Below are 16,416 nucleotides of genomic sequence, written 5' to 3' on the forward strand. Positions count from 1 at the left end.
GCCCAAGGACTTGGGCCACCCTCCACTGCTTTTCTAGCACATTAGGAGGGATATGGATTGGAAGTGGAACAGCCGAGACTGGAACCGGTGCCCATATTTGGTGCCGGCACTGCAGGCAAAGGGATAAGCTTCTATGCCACAGCGCCGGTCAGACACTCATTTTTGAACGTAGTTTTTGTTAGGCTATTCAAACTCTTGCTTTCTACAGGGACTTGCATTATAAATAATATTTTTAAGTGTTGATTTTTAATTGGTTCAGTTGCTTGAATGATTTGCCAGTTACTTCTAAATTTAGGGATTGTCAATGAAATAGAATTTATTCTAATCCCAACATACCTATAAAGTTGCTTAATTTTTCAAAGAAATTGTTCTCTGGAGGACAAAGAAAAATACTTTACCGCTTTATTCCATTATCTAAGGGTGGCTCTTTCTGCCATTTGGATGTTTATGCATTTACTTCTGGTCTGTGAGTCACTGAAAATCTTTTTTAAAGTCATCCAAGGGATGAGATAAACATTGCAACACCCATAAACTCATCCCAGTACTATTCATGTGTCAAGTTTATGACCAGATAATGGATTAAGTTGAAGAAGGAGGTCTCCAAGATAACTTGCACCTAAATAGCATATTTTTCCTATCTGTTTCACAGGAGCTAAAAAAGTTAGCATATTTAATAACTATTCAATTTATAGTAAATTGACTAATTCATGTAGGTGCTCTCACTTTTTAAACAACATAGTGCCTGCATTCAGGCCCCAAGCCATTCTTCTAGAAATATCTGACACTACTGAGTCTAATCTCATCTCCTGAGTGTCAGCAAGTGGGGGAGGAGCTCAGCCGGTGCCGGGAGAATTATCAACATGGGTTTTTCAAGGACAGCTTAGGAAGATTTCCTCCCTTCTGTGGAAACCAGGAATCGCCTTTTTAGAATTCACTCTTTCATTTACAAATCAGTAAAGCAATCTCACAGAAGAGGAAGTGACTTGCCCAAGATTGAGAGGAAGAGCTGGGCCTTGAACCTGTGACCCCAGCCTCCCAATCCCGTGCTTTGCCAGTATAGCATCCTGCATTTCATGGGCATCTTTCATACCAGTGTCAGCTCTTTGCTTCGTGTGGTTCAAAATTATAATCGTATAATCCTGATACAACCCCCTTTGAGCAGAGCCGGTATTTTCAGGAGGTCCCGTCTTTAATAGGTTAACCGCATTCATCTCTAAGCTTCTTTGTTGGAGGCAGGGGGCAGTCAGGACAAATTCATTTATGCCAAAGGCTATTTCTCATGCAGTGTTGAAAACTAAAGCAGCCTGCGTCCTAATTCTGGCCCTGTTCCCATCTGCCTCAGCATATGTTTTAAGCTTCTGCCATGTTACCTCAGCCATGAGCTATTTTTTTCCAGAGGAAGCTGAAATAAATTGGAAAAAAAAAAAATAGTCCCGCTTTCCCAAGTGGACTCTTGTGGGCTTTCAGTGCACACTGTGTAAATAAACCATGGGCTGTGCAGCTCGCGGGAGGAGGAAGCGTAAATAGAAGGCAGCTGCTGCTTTGGGAGTGGAGCAGCTTACCCTCGTTCCGGGCAGCGCCCAAGACTGGAGGCAGGCAGGTGTACCCAAACGCTGTTACACGTGAGGTCACCTTGCATGCTTAGAAAGTACAGATGCTTGGTCTCTACCCCGAGATATTCTGACTTAGTTGTGAGGAGCGACCTGGCCATGGGGCTTGTATAAGCTCTTCTGGGGGCTGGCATTGTAGCACGGGAGTTAAGCCACCGTCCTATATGAGGTTGGTTTGAGTCCCGGCTGCTCCACTTCAGATCCAGCTCCCAGCTAACGTGTCTGGAAAGCAGTGCAAGATGGCCCATGTGCTTTGGCCCCTGATGTTCATGTGGGAGACCTGGACAGAGATCCTGGCTCCTGGTCTTAGCTTGGCCCACATTGGCTATTGGCAGCATTTGGAGAGTGAACCAGCAGATCGCTCACTTTTTGTCTCTCCCTCTCTCTGTTGATCTTACTTTCAAGTAAATGAATAAATAATTTTTAAAGAAGCATATGAATTTACAAAAATGTTTAAAATCCATGCATTATTATTCAATAATATTTTCTTTTTTTAATATTTATTTTTTATTTGAAAATTAGAGTTACACACAGAGAGAAGGAGAGGCAGAGAGAGCGGTCTTCCATCCGCTGGTTCACTCGCCAAGTGGCCGCAACGGCCGGAGCTGTGCTGATCCGAAGCCAGGAGCCAGGAGTTTCTTCCGGGTCTCCCATGCGGGTGCAGGGGCCCAAGGACTTGGGCCATCTTCCACTGCTTTCCCAGTCCATAGCAGAAAGCTGTATTGGAAGTGGACTTGAACCGGCACCATATGGGATGCCAGCATTGCAGGTGGTGGCTTTACCCACTATACCACAGCGCCGGTCCCTGTTTCATAGTATTTTCTGAAGTACTCTCATACGTTATAACCCATAAGATGTTAGTTTCTTAACAGATTTCAGTTTGGTTTTCTTTTTTTTAAGTTTTAAAATATTTATTTTGTTTATTTGAAATGCAGATTAAGAGAGAGAGAGAAAGAGAGAGCTTCCATCTGCTGGTTCACTCCCCAAATGACTGCATCAGTCAGGTCTGGGCCAAGCTGAAGGAAGGAGCCTGGAACTCCATCTGGGTCTCCCACATGGGGGACAGGGGCCCAAGCACTTGGTCCATCTTCCACTGCTTTCCCAGGCACATTAGCAGGGAGCTGGATTGGAAGTGGAGCAGTCAGGATTCGAACAAGTATTCATATAGGATGCTGGCCTCCCAGGCGGTGGCTTAACCCACTGCGCCACAGTACCAGCCCCTAGTCTAGTTTTCTTTAAGCTGTAGTAAACTCATCCTCTGTTGTGGATGGGTGATGTCCATAGTGTCGCTCCCCCTCTTCGTGGAGGAACGACACAGGACCCTGCCTAGGCTTCATATCCGAGTCACAGCACCATTATGTCGCTCCCCCTCTTCGTGGAGGAACGACACTAAACCCTGCCTAGGCTTCATATCCGAGTCACGGCACCATTATGTCGCTCCCCGTCTTCGTGGAGGAACGACACAGGACCCTGCGCTGTTCTTTTGTCTGCTCGGCCCTCCCCGGGTTTGCTGCTGGTTCTTCCCGGGTTGGCTGCCGTCCTTCCACCTCCGTGGAGGGGCGGGCCCCCTGCCACTTTCCCCACTTCCGTGGGGGAGCGGCACACCACCGGCCGGCTCTCTCGGGGGCTGCACAGGTGTTCCTTCAGATAGATGTTCCTCGTGCATGTTGTCTCTCTCCTCCTTTATAGTCTTCTTCCACCAATCCCAACTCTGCTACCCACATGCTGAGTACGCTGCTCTCCTCCAATCAGGAGCAGGTCCTGCTGTTTATTGGTTGAACTGGAGGCAGCTGTGTAGAAGCTGTTTCCTCCTCTCCCAGTGCCATATTGTGGGAGAGCAGATGCATAGAATAAGTCTTAATTCCAGTAACTTAGTCTAGTCCGAGTTGCTCCCAGTTGCTCCCCACACATAGAGTGAATGAAATTACTCTTCCTGTTTTCAGTACCATTTTTATGGGTAATTAGTTTCTATGTGCAGAACAACTTGACAAGGCAATGCTGCAACCTCTGTTTATTTTTTAATGGTTATTTATTTATTTTTATTTATTTGAAAGGCAGAATTACAGAGAGGACTGTGTGTGGGGGAGGGAGAGAGACAAAGACGAGATAGCCAGGGATGGGCCAGGCTGAAGCCAGGAGCCCAGAATTGTATCTGGATGTCCCATGTGGGTGACAGCCCCAAGTACTTGAGTGTCAACCACTGCCTCCCAGGATGCAGTAGCAGGAAGCTGGTTTGGAAGTGGAGTAGCTGGCACTTTACCTGGGGCCCCAACAGGGACATGGGTGTCCCAAGCAGCCACTAAACCCACTGTGCCAGAAAGCCTGCCCTGAGGGCTTGTTTTGAATGGTCATATGCTGGGTCCCCTCCAAGGCACATCCTGACCCAAAGGTCTGAGGTCAAGAAGTACAATCAGCAGGTGACCTCAGGAAGCACTCAGGAGGTTTGTAGGACTTTCAGCCGAGGTGACAGTGTCTTTACACATCTGCCAGCATGATTCAGTCCTTAGCCTGATACAGCTCCTCAGGTGGGAAGAGCCATCCCTAAGCAGCAATGACCCCAGCTAAGAACTGTGGGACCCACCTAGTTGGTAAACTGAGTCAGCACTCTCCTCTGCCTGGACCTGGAACTGTATTTGTGCACAAAGCTAATTCTCCTGGACAGTTGCCAACTTGGTCTCCTGGACTCTTACTCCAGCGGTTCCCCTTGCCCCCTCGCCAGATGTCCTCATGTATACTGCACGTGCACCGCCTGCTTGGGCACACCACTTTGCGAGAGCTCCACAAGTCCAGTATTTGTGGTTTTGATCCCAAGCGAGGTCTTTAAAAAGAGAGACAGTGAAATCTTGGGACTCTCTGATGTGGTTCTTTTGCCTTTGCCAGGGAAAACAGAAGCCTACTTGGAAGCCATCAGAAAAAACATCGAGTGGCTGAAGAAACACGACAAAAAAGGAAACAAGGAAGGTATGGATTTCGTGGGGTTGTACAGTGCACACTGCACCCATTTCTGAAGAGCTTTTGTTATGCAAAGCCCACATCAAATTTACTTGGGCTAACGTCTTCTCTCAGAGCCCCCAAAGACTCCAGGTATCCCTCAGACAGAGGGGTACCTGGGGACAAAGCCTCCATTTCTTTGATGGTGAAAATTATTATTCTTTTATCATCCTTTCAAGCAAAGGCATTTGTTTTCTGATTTTATTGTGCAAGAACCAAGCAAAAGTAGAGTGAAGCCTATAATGAGTTCCCATGTGTCCATCACCCACTTCCAATAATTATCAACATTTTGCCAGTGTTTTAGCTACTCCTCCTTTTCTTGGAGTATTTTAAATAAGTTTTTTTTTTTTATTTGACAGATGAGTTAGACAGTGAGAGAGACAGAGAGAAAGGTCTTCCTTCTGTTGGTTCACCCCCAAATGGCCGCTACCCGGCGCTGCACCGATCCGAAGCCAGGAGCCAGGTGCGTCCTCCTGGACTCTCATGGGGGTGCAGGGGCCCAGGCACTTGGGCCATCCTCCACTGCCCTCCTGGGCCACAGCAGAGAGCTAGACTGAAAGAGGAGCAACCGGGACTAGAACCTAGCGCCCATATGGGATGCTGGCGCCGCAGGTGGAGGATTAATCAAGTGAGCCACAGCACTGGCCCCTCTTGGAGTATTTTAAACAAAGGTATTTAAACAAAGGCATATAAGAGTATTAGGTGCACCTGTGGCCACCTAAGCACTTCCCACACCCTATTTAAGGAAAACAAAGCCCAGAGCCAAACTCTGTTCCAAAGTCCAGATACATGAAGGGCAATGAGATGCGGCACCCCAATGCTCAGAGAGCTCACAGCATCAGCAAAGCTACAGGTGAACCTGCTCAGCACTCTCCTAGGCAGGTGCAGTAGCACAAGGAGGTGGGAGGAGGGGGCAGATCTTCTTGCCAGGACAGAGTTGGGAGAAAAGGCCCAAGGAAAGGTAGGGAAGAATCTGTCAAGTGCTGGGAGATGGAACCAGAGGGAACACGGGGTACTGAGGACGAAAAGGACAAAAGAGAGGGGTGCGTTCAGGGATGCAGAGCCGTTCCTTTCCCCAGGAACACTGGCATCTGTGGGGAGGAGCAGCAGGAAGGGCAGGGAAGTGGGCAGTGCCCCGGCCAGGAAGACACTACACATTGGGAAAGGGAAGTTGGTTTTAGCCAAGGGAGCCCCAGCTGGGGGCTTGGTTAGTTAAGAACCGAGAAACCCATGTGGCGGCAGTGTGGTTACAAATTGCAAAAACAAGATCCTAGAAGGTAGGATGGAGGTGAGGGGGCAGGGACCCAGAGCAGAAACCTTGGAGCTTGACTCAAGCAAGGCAAGAGAGAGGAAATATAAAGAGTGGGGGGTGGGGGGTGGGGGAAGTTGAGGACGGTTCCCACGTGTGTGGCTGGAGCAGTTGCACAGTGATGCTTTTCCAATGGGATGAGTAATGTTCCTCCAACCTCTAAATATCCCATTGCCCTGGTCTCACTTCAGCACCGCTAGTGAAGAACCTTGGGGACAGTATGGTGGCATCAATATTTTTTTCTAGCTCCCTACTTGTTCCAGGGTACAGTTGAGAACCACTGAGACAGCATGCATGGTGGGAGGAGGAGGTGTTTGCACGCCCCTTTAGCCTGTGAGCTTCTACATGCAGTGAGATGGAAATGATTTTCAAGGATTTGCACATCCTTTATTTGGTGCAAAATGGTGTGAATCCCCAGGCTGTCAGTTCCATTAAAATTCACAGGAACCATATTTTATCACATCTGTCACTGATTGAAAAATGCACCAAGTTTAATGTACCACGGAGGAAAAAAGAGTGCGGCTAACTAAACTGTAACATGCCATCCATGGCTGCAAAGACTTTAAAAAGGTTCATCTTTAAATCAGTGTAATTCAGTGTATGCAAAAATGCATTCCAACACCAGTATGAACTGTATGGCACACTGATGTGGACTATTGATGTTATTGCTTTTGCTGATTAGCGTGTGAACCGCACTCTTGTCATAACCAGAAACATTCTGCAGTTCAGTCTTTCAGTTCCAGAAATAATCGAGCTAGTGAAGCATGGAATGTTGAAGGTCGTTGCTAACACAACTCTCTGTGAGCAAATCTCATGGTGATGGAGCTGTGGCGGATGCTCCTTTTTGCCTCCCTGTGGAATATGCTTGTTCTTGTTTAAAAATTTCACTTTATTTAAAAAAAAAACAGTTAAACACAGAGAAAGAGAGCAAGCTATCCACTTGTTCACTCCCCAGATCCCTGCAACATCAGGGCTGGGCTAGACCAAAGCCAGGAACCTTGGAACTCCATCAGCGTCCCCCTGTGGGTGGCAGACTCAAGCACTTGAGCCATCATCTGCCGCCTCCCAGGATGTGCACTGGCAGGAAGCTGGGTCCCAGATGCAGGAGCCAGGACTCTAACCAGGCTCTCCAATGTGGGATGCAGGCATCCCAAGTAGAGACTTATCTGCTGTGCCAAACACTTGCCCCAGAATAAGCTGGGGGGGGGGGGGGGGCGGAAGCGCACTCCTCCTCCGCTGTGCTCTGCTTGGGCTCCTTTCTCAAAGACTGTGGGGATCTACTCAGAGCCCCACGGTGGCTGCAGCCGTGTGAGCAGGAAGACTAACTGTTGGTTCTGACCCTTTTTTGTTTGTCTTTTACTTCTTTTTTGCTTATTTGAGAGAGCTCCCACCTACTGGTTCACTCCCCAACAGCCAGGGCTGGGCTGGGCCAAAGTCAGGACTTCAATCCAGGTCTCCTGCACAGGTAGTAAAGAGCCAACCACGTGAGCCATCACTGAGTGCCTTCCAGGGTGTGCATTAGTGGGCAGCTGGAATCTGGCACAGAGCCAGGACACAAACCCGTGTTCTCCAATACCGGATGGGGTGTCCCAAGCAGTATCTCGGCCGCTGTGCCAAATGTGCGCCCCAGCCTTTCTTAACCTCTGCTGGTGCTCTTTGTTTGGCAGGGGCCTGCATGACCCGAATCCCCTTCTCAGACCTAGGGAAGGCAGGAGCATATGAAGTGATAGTGAAGAGGACAAAATCTTTGACAGTTTTTTTTTTAAAAGATTTATTTATTTAGTTGAGAGGCAAAGTCACAGACAGAGAGAAGAGCCTTCCATCTACTGGTTCACTCCCCAAATGGCTGCAATGGTTGGAGCTAGGCTGATCTGAAGCCAGGAGCCAGGAGCTTCCTCTGAGTCTCCCACAAGAGCCATCTGCTTTCCCAGAAACATTAGCAGGGGGCTGGACTGGAAGTGGAGCACCCAGTACTTGAACCAGTGCCTATATGGGATGCTGGCACCATAGGCAGAAACTTAGCCTACTATACCACAGCGTCGGCCCTATAAAGTTGTTTTTTTTTTTTTAAGATTTATTTATTTATTTGAAAGTCAGAGTTACCCAGAGAGAGGAGAAGCAGAGAGAGAGAAGTCTTTCATCCGCTGGTTCATTCCCCAATTGGCCGCAACGGCCGGAGCTGTGCCAATCCAAAGCCAGGAGCCAGGAGCTTCTTCTGGGTCTCCCACGAGGGTGCAGGGACCAAATGACTTGGGCCATCTTCTACTGCTTTCCCAGGCCATAGCAGAGAGCTGGATCGGAAGTGGAGCAGCCAGGTCTTGAACCGGCGCCCATAAGGGATGCCGACACTTCAGGCCAGGGCGTTAACCCAGTGCGCCACAGCACCGGCCCCTACAGTTTGTTTTTTTTTTTTTTTTTAAAGTGTGCTTTTAAAGAAGAGAATTCTTTTATCTTTCTTTTTTTTTCCAATTTTTAAAATTTATGTAAGGGGAACAAACTTCATGTCTTTCATATATATAGTTTTAAGAGCATAATGATCCTCCTGCACCTTACCCTGCCTCACTCCCACCCTTCCTCCTCCTTTCTTTATTACTTTTCTTTTAATTTTTACAATGGCTTACTTTCAATTTACTTTGTAATCACAAGCTTAACCCTCCATTAAAAAAAGAATTCAACAAGTAGTGATAGAATGTAGACACGGGCTATAAACAGTAACCAAATCTTAAAATGTCATTTTGCTCATATGCATTACATTCTTTGTAGTCAGTATATTAGTTACCACAAATCAGGAAAACATGGTATTTGACCTTTGGGGACTGGCTTATGTCACTAAGCATAATGGTCTCCACCTTTTATCCATTTTGTTGTAAAAGATGGGATTTCATTGTTTTTTTGTGGCTGAGTAGTATTCCACATAAACCACAATTTCTTTATGCAGTCATCAGTTGATGGACCCATGGGTCGATTTCATAGCTTAGCTGTTGTGAGCTGAGCTGCTAAATCCCTTTTTCTTTTGAGCTCTGTGAAGCTCTCTTTAGGTTAGCAAGGTGCCTGCTGGCCTGTGTACTGGCCCAGCCCTGTAGCGCAAAGCTGGAATCAGGTTCCAAGGGCCTTTTCCCTCACCGCACACAGTGATACCCATGTTAAAAAGATGCAGTTGTTTTACCTTAAAAAAAAAAAAAAAAAGAAAGCAAAACCTCTTGCCTTTGTCTCCTCCACTCATCCCAACTCCTTCACTGCTGTCCTTGGTCTGCCTTTTGTTCCATTAAACGTTGACATTGCACCTGATCCTGAAGTGCATCAGAGATGAGCCATGCTCCTTCCTTGTGCCCTGTCATTTAGGAGTCAAGGAATCACCTCCTGAGATTTATGCAAAATATGTGTTCAGCTTTGTTCTGTGTTTCTAGCCCAAGAGAAAGGGAGAGATCCAAAAAGAAAACCAAAAAATGAGTTTTTATTGAACTTTGCTCTGTCCCCACCAGATGCTCTGTTGTCAGGACCTGAAGGCTGTGGAAAGGTCAAAGCCACCACTACAGACAGACCAGGGATCAGAACTTAGCCCTGCTAGTCCCTGAGCCAAAGCCACCACTACAGACAGACCAGGGATCAGAACTTAGCCCTGCTAGTCCCTGAGCCAGTGACTTCTGTCCTGGTTCTTCATTGCTGACATGGATCCTTACCTTACTGCATGGGGTTTTGGGAGGAGCAAATAAGATGATGCTGTGAAGTGCTTGGTGCTGTGAATTCTCTCTTTAATAAAGTCTGCACGGCTGTGTCCTCAGGGAGGGAAATGTCCTTCTTGCTGGAGAGGAAGTGAATCCTCCGTAAGCCTCGGCCCACCGTGACGCGGGCTGCAGTGCCTGTAGGTCTTCCACACATCGTTTCACTTTGACACAGGGCCGAAAACGGCATTGAAAAATAGTCCTAAAATTCTTATGGAAGCACTAGCCAACACAATCTTGAACGAAAAGAACAAATCATGGGGCCGGCATTGTGACGTAGTGGGTTAAGCCACCGCCTGCAATGCCGGCATCCCATATGGAAGCTTGTTCAAGTCTTGGCTGCTCCACTTCTGATCCAGCTCCCTTCTAATGGCCTGGGAATCAGTGGAGGAGGACACAAATGCTTGGGCCTATGCACCCACATGGGAGACCCAGAAGAAGCTTCTGGCTCCTGGCTTTGGCCTGGCCCATCCCTGGCTATTGTGGCCATTTGGGGAATGAACCAGGGGATGGAAGATCTCTCTCTCTCTCCATCTCTCCCTCTCTCTGTAACTCTGCCTTTCAAGTAAATAAAATGTCTTTAAAAAAATAAAAAGAACAAATCTGGAGGAGCTGCAATATCTGATTTCAAGACAAACTATAGAGCTACTTTAACCAAAAGAGCAGATACCAGCATAAAAATAGACACATAGACCAGTGAATAGAATAGAGATCCCAGAAATGAAGGCACCTAGCTACAGCCAACTTGCATTTGACAAAGGCACCAAAAACATCTAGTGGATAAAGAGCAATCTCTTCCATAAACAGCAAAGGAAAATTGGATATCCATATACAGAAGAATGAAACTTGACTCCTACCCTAGTCAGAATAGCTGTTTTCAAAACAGCATAAAAGAAACATTGACGAGAATGCAGAGTGTGGGGAGCAACTCGGACTAGACTAAGTTACTGGAATTAAGACTTATTCTATGCATCTGCTCTCCCACAATATGGCGCTGGGAGAGGAGGCAACAGCTTCTACACAGCTGCCTCTCACCAACTTGACAAGCTGCAGGAGCTGCTCCTGATTGGAGGAGAGCAGCGTGCTCGGCATGTGGGCAGCAGAGTTGGGATTGGTGGAAGAGGACTATAAAGGAGGAGAGAGACAACATGCACCAGGAACATCTGAGGAACATCTGAGCAGCCCCCAAGAGAGCCAGCCGGCCGGCCAGCCAGCAGTGTGCCGCTCCCCCGCAGAAGTGGAGAAAGTGGCAGGGGGGCCTGCCCCTCCACGGAGGTGGAGGGACGGCAGCCAACCCAGGAAGGACCAGCAGCAAACCCGGGAAGGGCCGAGCAGACAAAAGAACAGCGCAGGGTCCTGTGTCGTTCCTCCACGAAGAGGGGGAGTGACAGCAGAGAAACTCTTACATACTGTGGTTGGGGGTGTAAATGAGTACAGCCATCATGGAGAACAGTGTGGAAGTGCTTCCAAAAACTAAAAATAGTCTACTGTATAATCTAGTTATCCCACTTCTGGGTAGTTATCCGAAGGAAATGAAATCAGCATATCAAAGAGATGTCTGCACTCCCATGTTTGCTGCAAACTATACACAATAACCCAGATAATGTAATCAGCCACAATATCCACTGATGGATGAATGGATAAAGAACAATGGTATGTATACAGAACAGAATATTTTTGGGCTTAAAGAATGAACTGCTGCTATTTGTGGGTGGAACTGAAGGATGCTATGTTAAGTGCAGTAAGCCAGGCACAGAAAGACGAATACTGCCTGTTCTTTCTTGTATGTAGAAGGTAAAGCACAAAGTTGACCTGAATGTAGAGGGTGTCACTTCCAGTTTGGGAATGACTGGAAGAAAGGGAATAGAGGCTAGCACCGCGGCTCACTAGGCTAATCCTCTGCCTTGCGGTGCCGGCACCCTGGGTTCTAGTCCTGGTCCGGGCGCTGCATTCTGTCCCGGTTGCCCCTCTTCCAGGCCAGCTCTCTGCTGTGGCCAGGGAGTGCAGTGGAGGATGGCCCAAGTGCTTGGGCCCTGCACCCCATGGGAGACCAGGAGAAGCACCTGGCTCCTGCCATCGGATCAGCATGGTGCGCCGGCCACAGCACGCCGGCCGCGGCGGCCACTGGAGGGTGAACCAACGGCAAAAGGAAGACCTTTCTCTCTCTCTCTCTCTGTCTCACTGTCCACTCTGCCTGTCAAAAAAAAAAAAAAAAAAAAAAAAAGGGGAATAGAGGGAGGTTGGATAACAGGTGCCGAAACACAGATGGAGGGAATAGGTTCTCGTGTTCCACATCTCAGCAGACTGACTATAGTTCATGTGAACCTAGTATTTTTTTTCAGTGAAGATCTAGAAGAGGGGAGTTTGAAATCATGAAGCATAAAGATTTGATAAGGAGATGGAAATACTAATCACCATGACTTGGTCAGTACAGTATGCAAGTATAAATATCTCAAAATGGCATGTTGTACTCTATAATTACATGCAGTTATTACATGCTAGCAAAACATGTATAAACTCTTGTGGAATGTAAAAATAATGTTTTTAAATAGAAGAGAGTAGAATAGTGATTATTAGTAACTAGGACGTTTAGGAGGAGGTGAAAAAAACAAATTTGGGATAACCAAAATGTAATTAACCAAAATGTAATTAGTCAGTTACTAGTAGTAAGTTCCAGGGTTTTGTAGCACAATAGCTGACTACAGTTTATAATAACCTGTTACATAATTGAAAACTAGAAGAAAAGAGCTCAAAGGCTCCAGAATGGAAATGCTGTTTATCCTAATTTGATCATTGCACATTGTATCCATGTATTGAAATATCACATTGTACTCTATGAATATGCATAATTATTATGTTAATGAAACCTTTTTAAAAATGTGAACTTAAAAAAAGACTTAAACTTCAATCTACCAGTACCTAAGAGAAAATCAACTGCTTCCTTGACCATTTTTTACAAGTATGTATCCTGTAAAACCTACCATTTTAAGACATTTTCAAGCTTCAATTTCAGAACAGCAAATCAATCCTTGTCTCATTCAATATAGGTATGAAGATGTTGTATACATTGAATGTCATATAAAATGGCAAGAGAGCAAGTCAGCCAACCACAGGCAGGCTTCTTACCTGGGTATCTCCATATTTCAGGGGGAGAGGGTGGTTCTAAGCATGACAAAGGAGCCATAAACAGGCTCCGTTTGACTTTTTGCTTGATGTATACAACTCACATAGCGTGAAATAAAGTAATTCTTAGTTCAGAAGGAAAAAGCAGGTTGTCACATCATCGGATACTTAACCTGCTGTAACAGCTTCAAGAAGTGAGCACACCTGGTCTGACCGTAACTTCCACTGTGTGACCTTGAACAAGGCACTTAAGCTTCAGGATGTGGGGTACCCCAGATGCGGTTTCTGGCATAGCAACGTTGGTATCGCCTGGCAGCTTGTTTTTAAAATAACAAATTCTGGTGTCCCCACCCCAGACCTACTGAATATGAATCTGCATGTCTTCCAGAACCCCAGGCGATTGGTATACACATGAGAATCTGCAAAGCCCTGGTCTGTGGACCTGTTCCCTGTTGGGTTAAATGTGCTGGTTCTTCCCACCTGAGCTCCTCACAGGGTTGTGATGAAGAGCAGCTGAGAAAATACAACACACATAAACCATTTTAAACCATCAACGACTGCACAAATGGCAGGAACCAAACTGTCGTTCATGTGAAAGATGGGGAGTGGTAGCAGAATAATTCTTGGTTAATGGTGATTGCTGTAATGGGACTGGTCCTTCCTGATAGTTACTCGTGATCCTCTGATCATCTTTTCCAGATTATGACCTTTCAAAGATGAGGGACTTCATCAACCAGCAAGCTGATGCTTACGTGGAGAAGGGCATCCTTGACCAAGAGGAAGCCAAGGCCATCAAGCGCATTTACAGCAGCCTGTAAAAATGGCCAGAGATCCGGGAGTCTGTCGGCTGTTTCAGCAAACACAGTATAGCTTAAGACTGTTCTAATTCTGTGACTCAAGTTGTTCTGACTCAAGAATTATTAGAAAGTGCTGAACCTACAGTAGTTAATCTTCTAAAAGTGGCTAAAATGTAGCTTTCTCGCCATAAAAACTATCAGAAAAGTAAAGTGGTATGTAAGCTGAGATTTTGTATATAGAATCCTTATTTCTTCATTGATTTATGTTTTATGATCAGATAGTCTGCTCTGGAAAAGCCTCCAAAGGACTGCACTTAAAACTAAACCTTCGTACTGTCTTTACACACGAACACACGCTGCAGAATGAAAGGGGATCTGTTTCCAAAGCGTGCTGGGTACCAACGGCCCTTGTGGAAGACGTCTGTTACAAGGTGTCGGTTCCACTTGCAGTCCCCACTTGCGAGGTGAAATAAATTCACGTTTCCTCAAAGCCTCTATACCTTAAGGGGAGCCATCTGATTTTTTGGCTGCTCTTTTTAGCTGCCTCATTGTTAGGCCCGGTGGCACAAAAAGGAACCTGAGAATTGGGCATAGCACTTGGTAGACTTGTTAACAGTTTGTCCCTACACTTCATCAGTCCTATTAGTGAGCTTTCAGGCATGAGTTTGCTTATAAAGCGGGATGTTTATTTTCTCCAAGAAGACAAATGAGGTCATCACTAGTCCATGAAGGCAGGTAAAAAGTAAAAGGGGATCTCAGTTATCTAAAGTGGAGTTGACCCAAGCCAAGTTTTTTTCAAAGAGGGCAAAGGATTGGGCAGTAGGGCAGAGACAGATGAATCACAGCCTTCCCTGTGAGTCAAAGCTGGAGGGAAACTTCCCTGGGGGAAAGGCTGGTGAACCTCAGGTCTCTCTGATTTCTCCACCTCAACCACTCCCACAACTGTGGCCCCAGAAACAGCCATGCAGTGGCCAGCGGGCCTCTTGAAATGTTACTGTTCAGTGTTCCCAGACCAAAGAATACTTTGAAAATGTATTAATCAGAGTGAACTGACATTTTTTAAAATATCTTTGTTTAAAATCATAAAAGGATAATGCTGTGTATATGAGCTGTCCCTACTCGCTGTCCTCAAGGCCTCTTCCTGGTTCTCACTTGCTGGGGCACTTAGAGGGAAGCAGTAAGAAGCTGGTCTTGGTTGACATGGCTGCTGCTCCTTGCCATCCACAGAGTTGCCGAAACAAAACCAAAGCCTCACACACACACATACACACACAACCCAGTGTATTCTAGAGAAGCCAGGACCCACTGGTGAGTGGAGAGTGAGAGCTATCAGCACCTTCGCCCATACCACTTGCCAAAGCACAGCTACTCCCTGTTCAATGAGTTGTCTCTGATCACAGGACCAACCCTACTCGGGCCATGTCCAAGCAGCTGCTTCTACAGCAGACCAAAACACTGGCCCTGATTAAAGCATTGTATGCATTTTTTTCTACAATGCACCCAAATATCTATGCAGTGGTTTTTTTTTTTTAATAAATTGATTTAGGGAGTCACAGTTTTCAAAGCCCATCAGCTCTTACTGATAACCAAGACAACAGGGAGATCATTTGCCCTGTTTGATAAATGAGGCCGCTGGGTCACAAAGGGAACAAGGACATGGTCTATGCTCATGCGGACGAGGGGTAGTCAGGCTGGGGCCAGGACCCGGGGTTCTTGTCTGTCACTCCTCCCCAGTGATTCTATGGGCAAGGCGGGGTAAGTAACTCCTGTCCTCTATAATTCAGCTGTGAAAACAAAGAATCCAAACTCACTAACACCTTGGAGAGATGCTCTGGCTAGAAACTGATGAAAGACCACAGGGAAAAAATAAAACATGTTTTTGACATCATGGTCTCGCTTTTTGAGTTTCTGTCTTTCTGACAGTATCTTTGGGATTACTCTCAAACTTCCAATCACTTTATGTTAAACAGCGTAACTCTATATTTTAAAATTTTCCAGGTGTCCAAAGAGGCTTGTTTGGGCCTTTTCTTACAAATCTATGTTGATTCCTTAATTTTTTTCTTTTAGTTTTTCTCTCCTTTCAAGTAACTCCCCACAGTTTAGATAGTGGATATAAGAAAACAACAAACTGGGACCAGCATTGTGGCACAGTGGGTTAAACTGCTGCCTACAATACTGCATCCCATATGAGCACTGGTTCAAGTCCTGGCTGCTCCACTTCTGATCCAGCTCTCTGCTAATGTGATAGCCCAAGCACTTGGGCTCTTGCCACCATGTGGGAGACCTGGATGGAGTTCCTGGCTCCTGGCTTTGGCCTGGTTTAGCCTGGCCCATCCCTGGCCATTGTTACCCTTGGGGAGTGAACCAGTGGATGGAAGATTCTCTCTGTGTGTGTGTGTCCTCCTCCATGTAATTCTGCTTTAAATAAATAATTTTATATAATTGATCTATATTATATAATTATCTATATTAACCTATATTTATATAATTAACATATAATATTTATATAATTAAAAGAAAGAAAACATGGCCAGCGCCGCGGCTCACTAGGCTAATCCTCCGCCTAGCGGCGCCGGCACACCGGGTTCTAGTCCCGGTTGGGGCGCCGGATTCTGTCCCGGTTGCCCCTCTTCCAGGCCAGCCCTCTGCTGTGGCCCGGGAGTGCAGTGGAGGATGGCCCAGGTGCTTGGGCCCTGCACCCTATGGGAGACCAGGAAAAGCACCTGGCTCCTGGCTCCTGCCATCGGATCAGCATGGTGCGCCGGCCGCAGCGCGCCGGCCGTGGCGGCCATTGGAGGGTGAACCAACGGCAAAAGGAAGACCTTTCTCTCTGTCTCTCTCTCTCACTGTCCACTCTGCCTGTC

At 46.6% G+C, this 16,416-nt stretch overlaps 1 protein-coding gene across 1 annotated transcript in view; it reads left to right on the forward strand.

Annotated features, from left to right (window-relative positions):
* Positions 1-15,440, forward strand: part of SCG3 (secretogranin III) — a 40,344-nt gene extending 24,904 nt beyond the window's left edge. The window contains exons 11-12 of the mRNA XM_002717780.6: positions 4,491-4,571; positions 13,455-15,440. Coding sequence (XP_002717826.3) covers positions 4,491-4,571; positions 13,455-13,573 — 200 coding nt within the window. The 3' untranslated portion in view covers positions 13,574-15,440. The remainder of the gene's footprint in view (positions 1-4,490; positions 4,572-13,454) is intronic.
* The last annotated feature ends 976 nt before the right edge of the window (positions 15,441-16,416 follow it).

Source organism: Oryctolagus cuniculus, chromosome 12 (assembly GCF_051225735.1).
Source record: "Oryctolagus cuniculus isolate XC-2025 breed Fujian yellow rabbit chromosome 12, ASM5122573v1, whole genome shotgun sequence".
NCBI lineage: Eukaryota > Metazoa > Chordata > Mammalia > Lagomorpha > Leporidae > Oryctolagus > Oryctolagus cuniculus.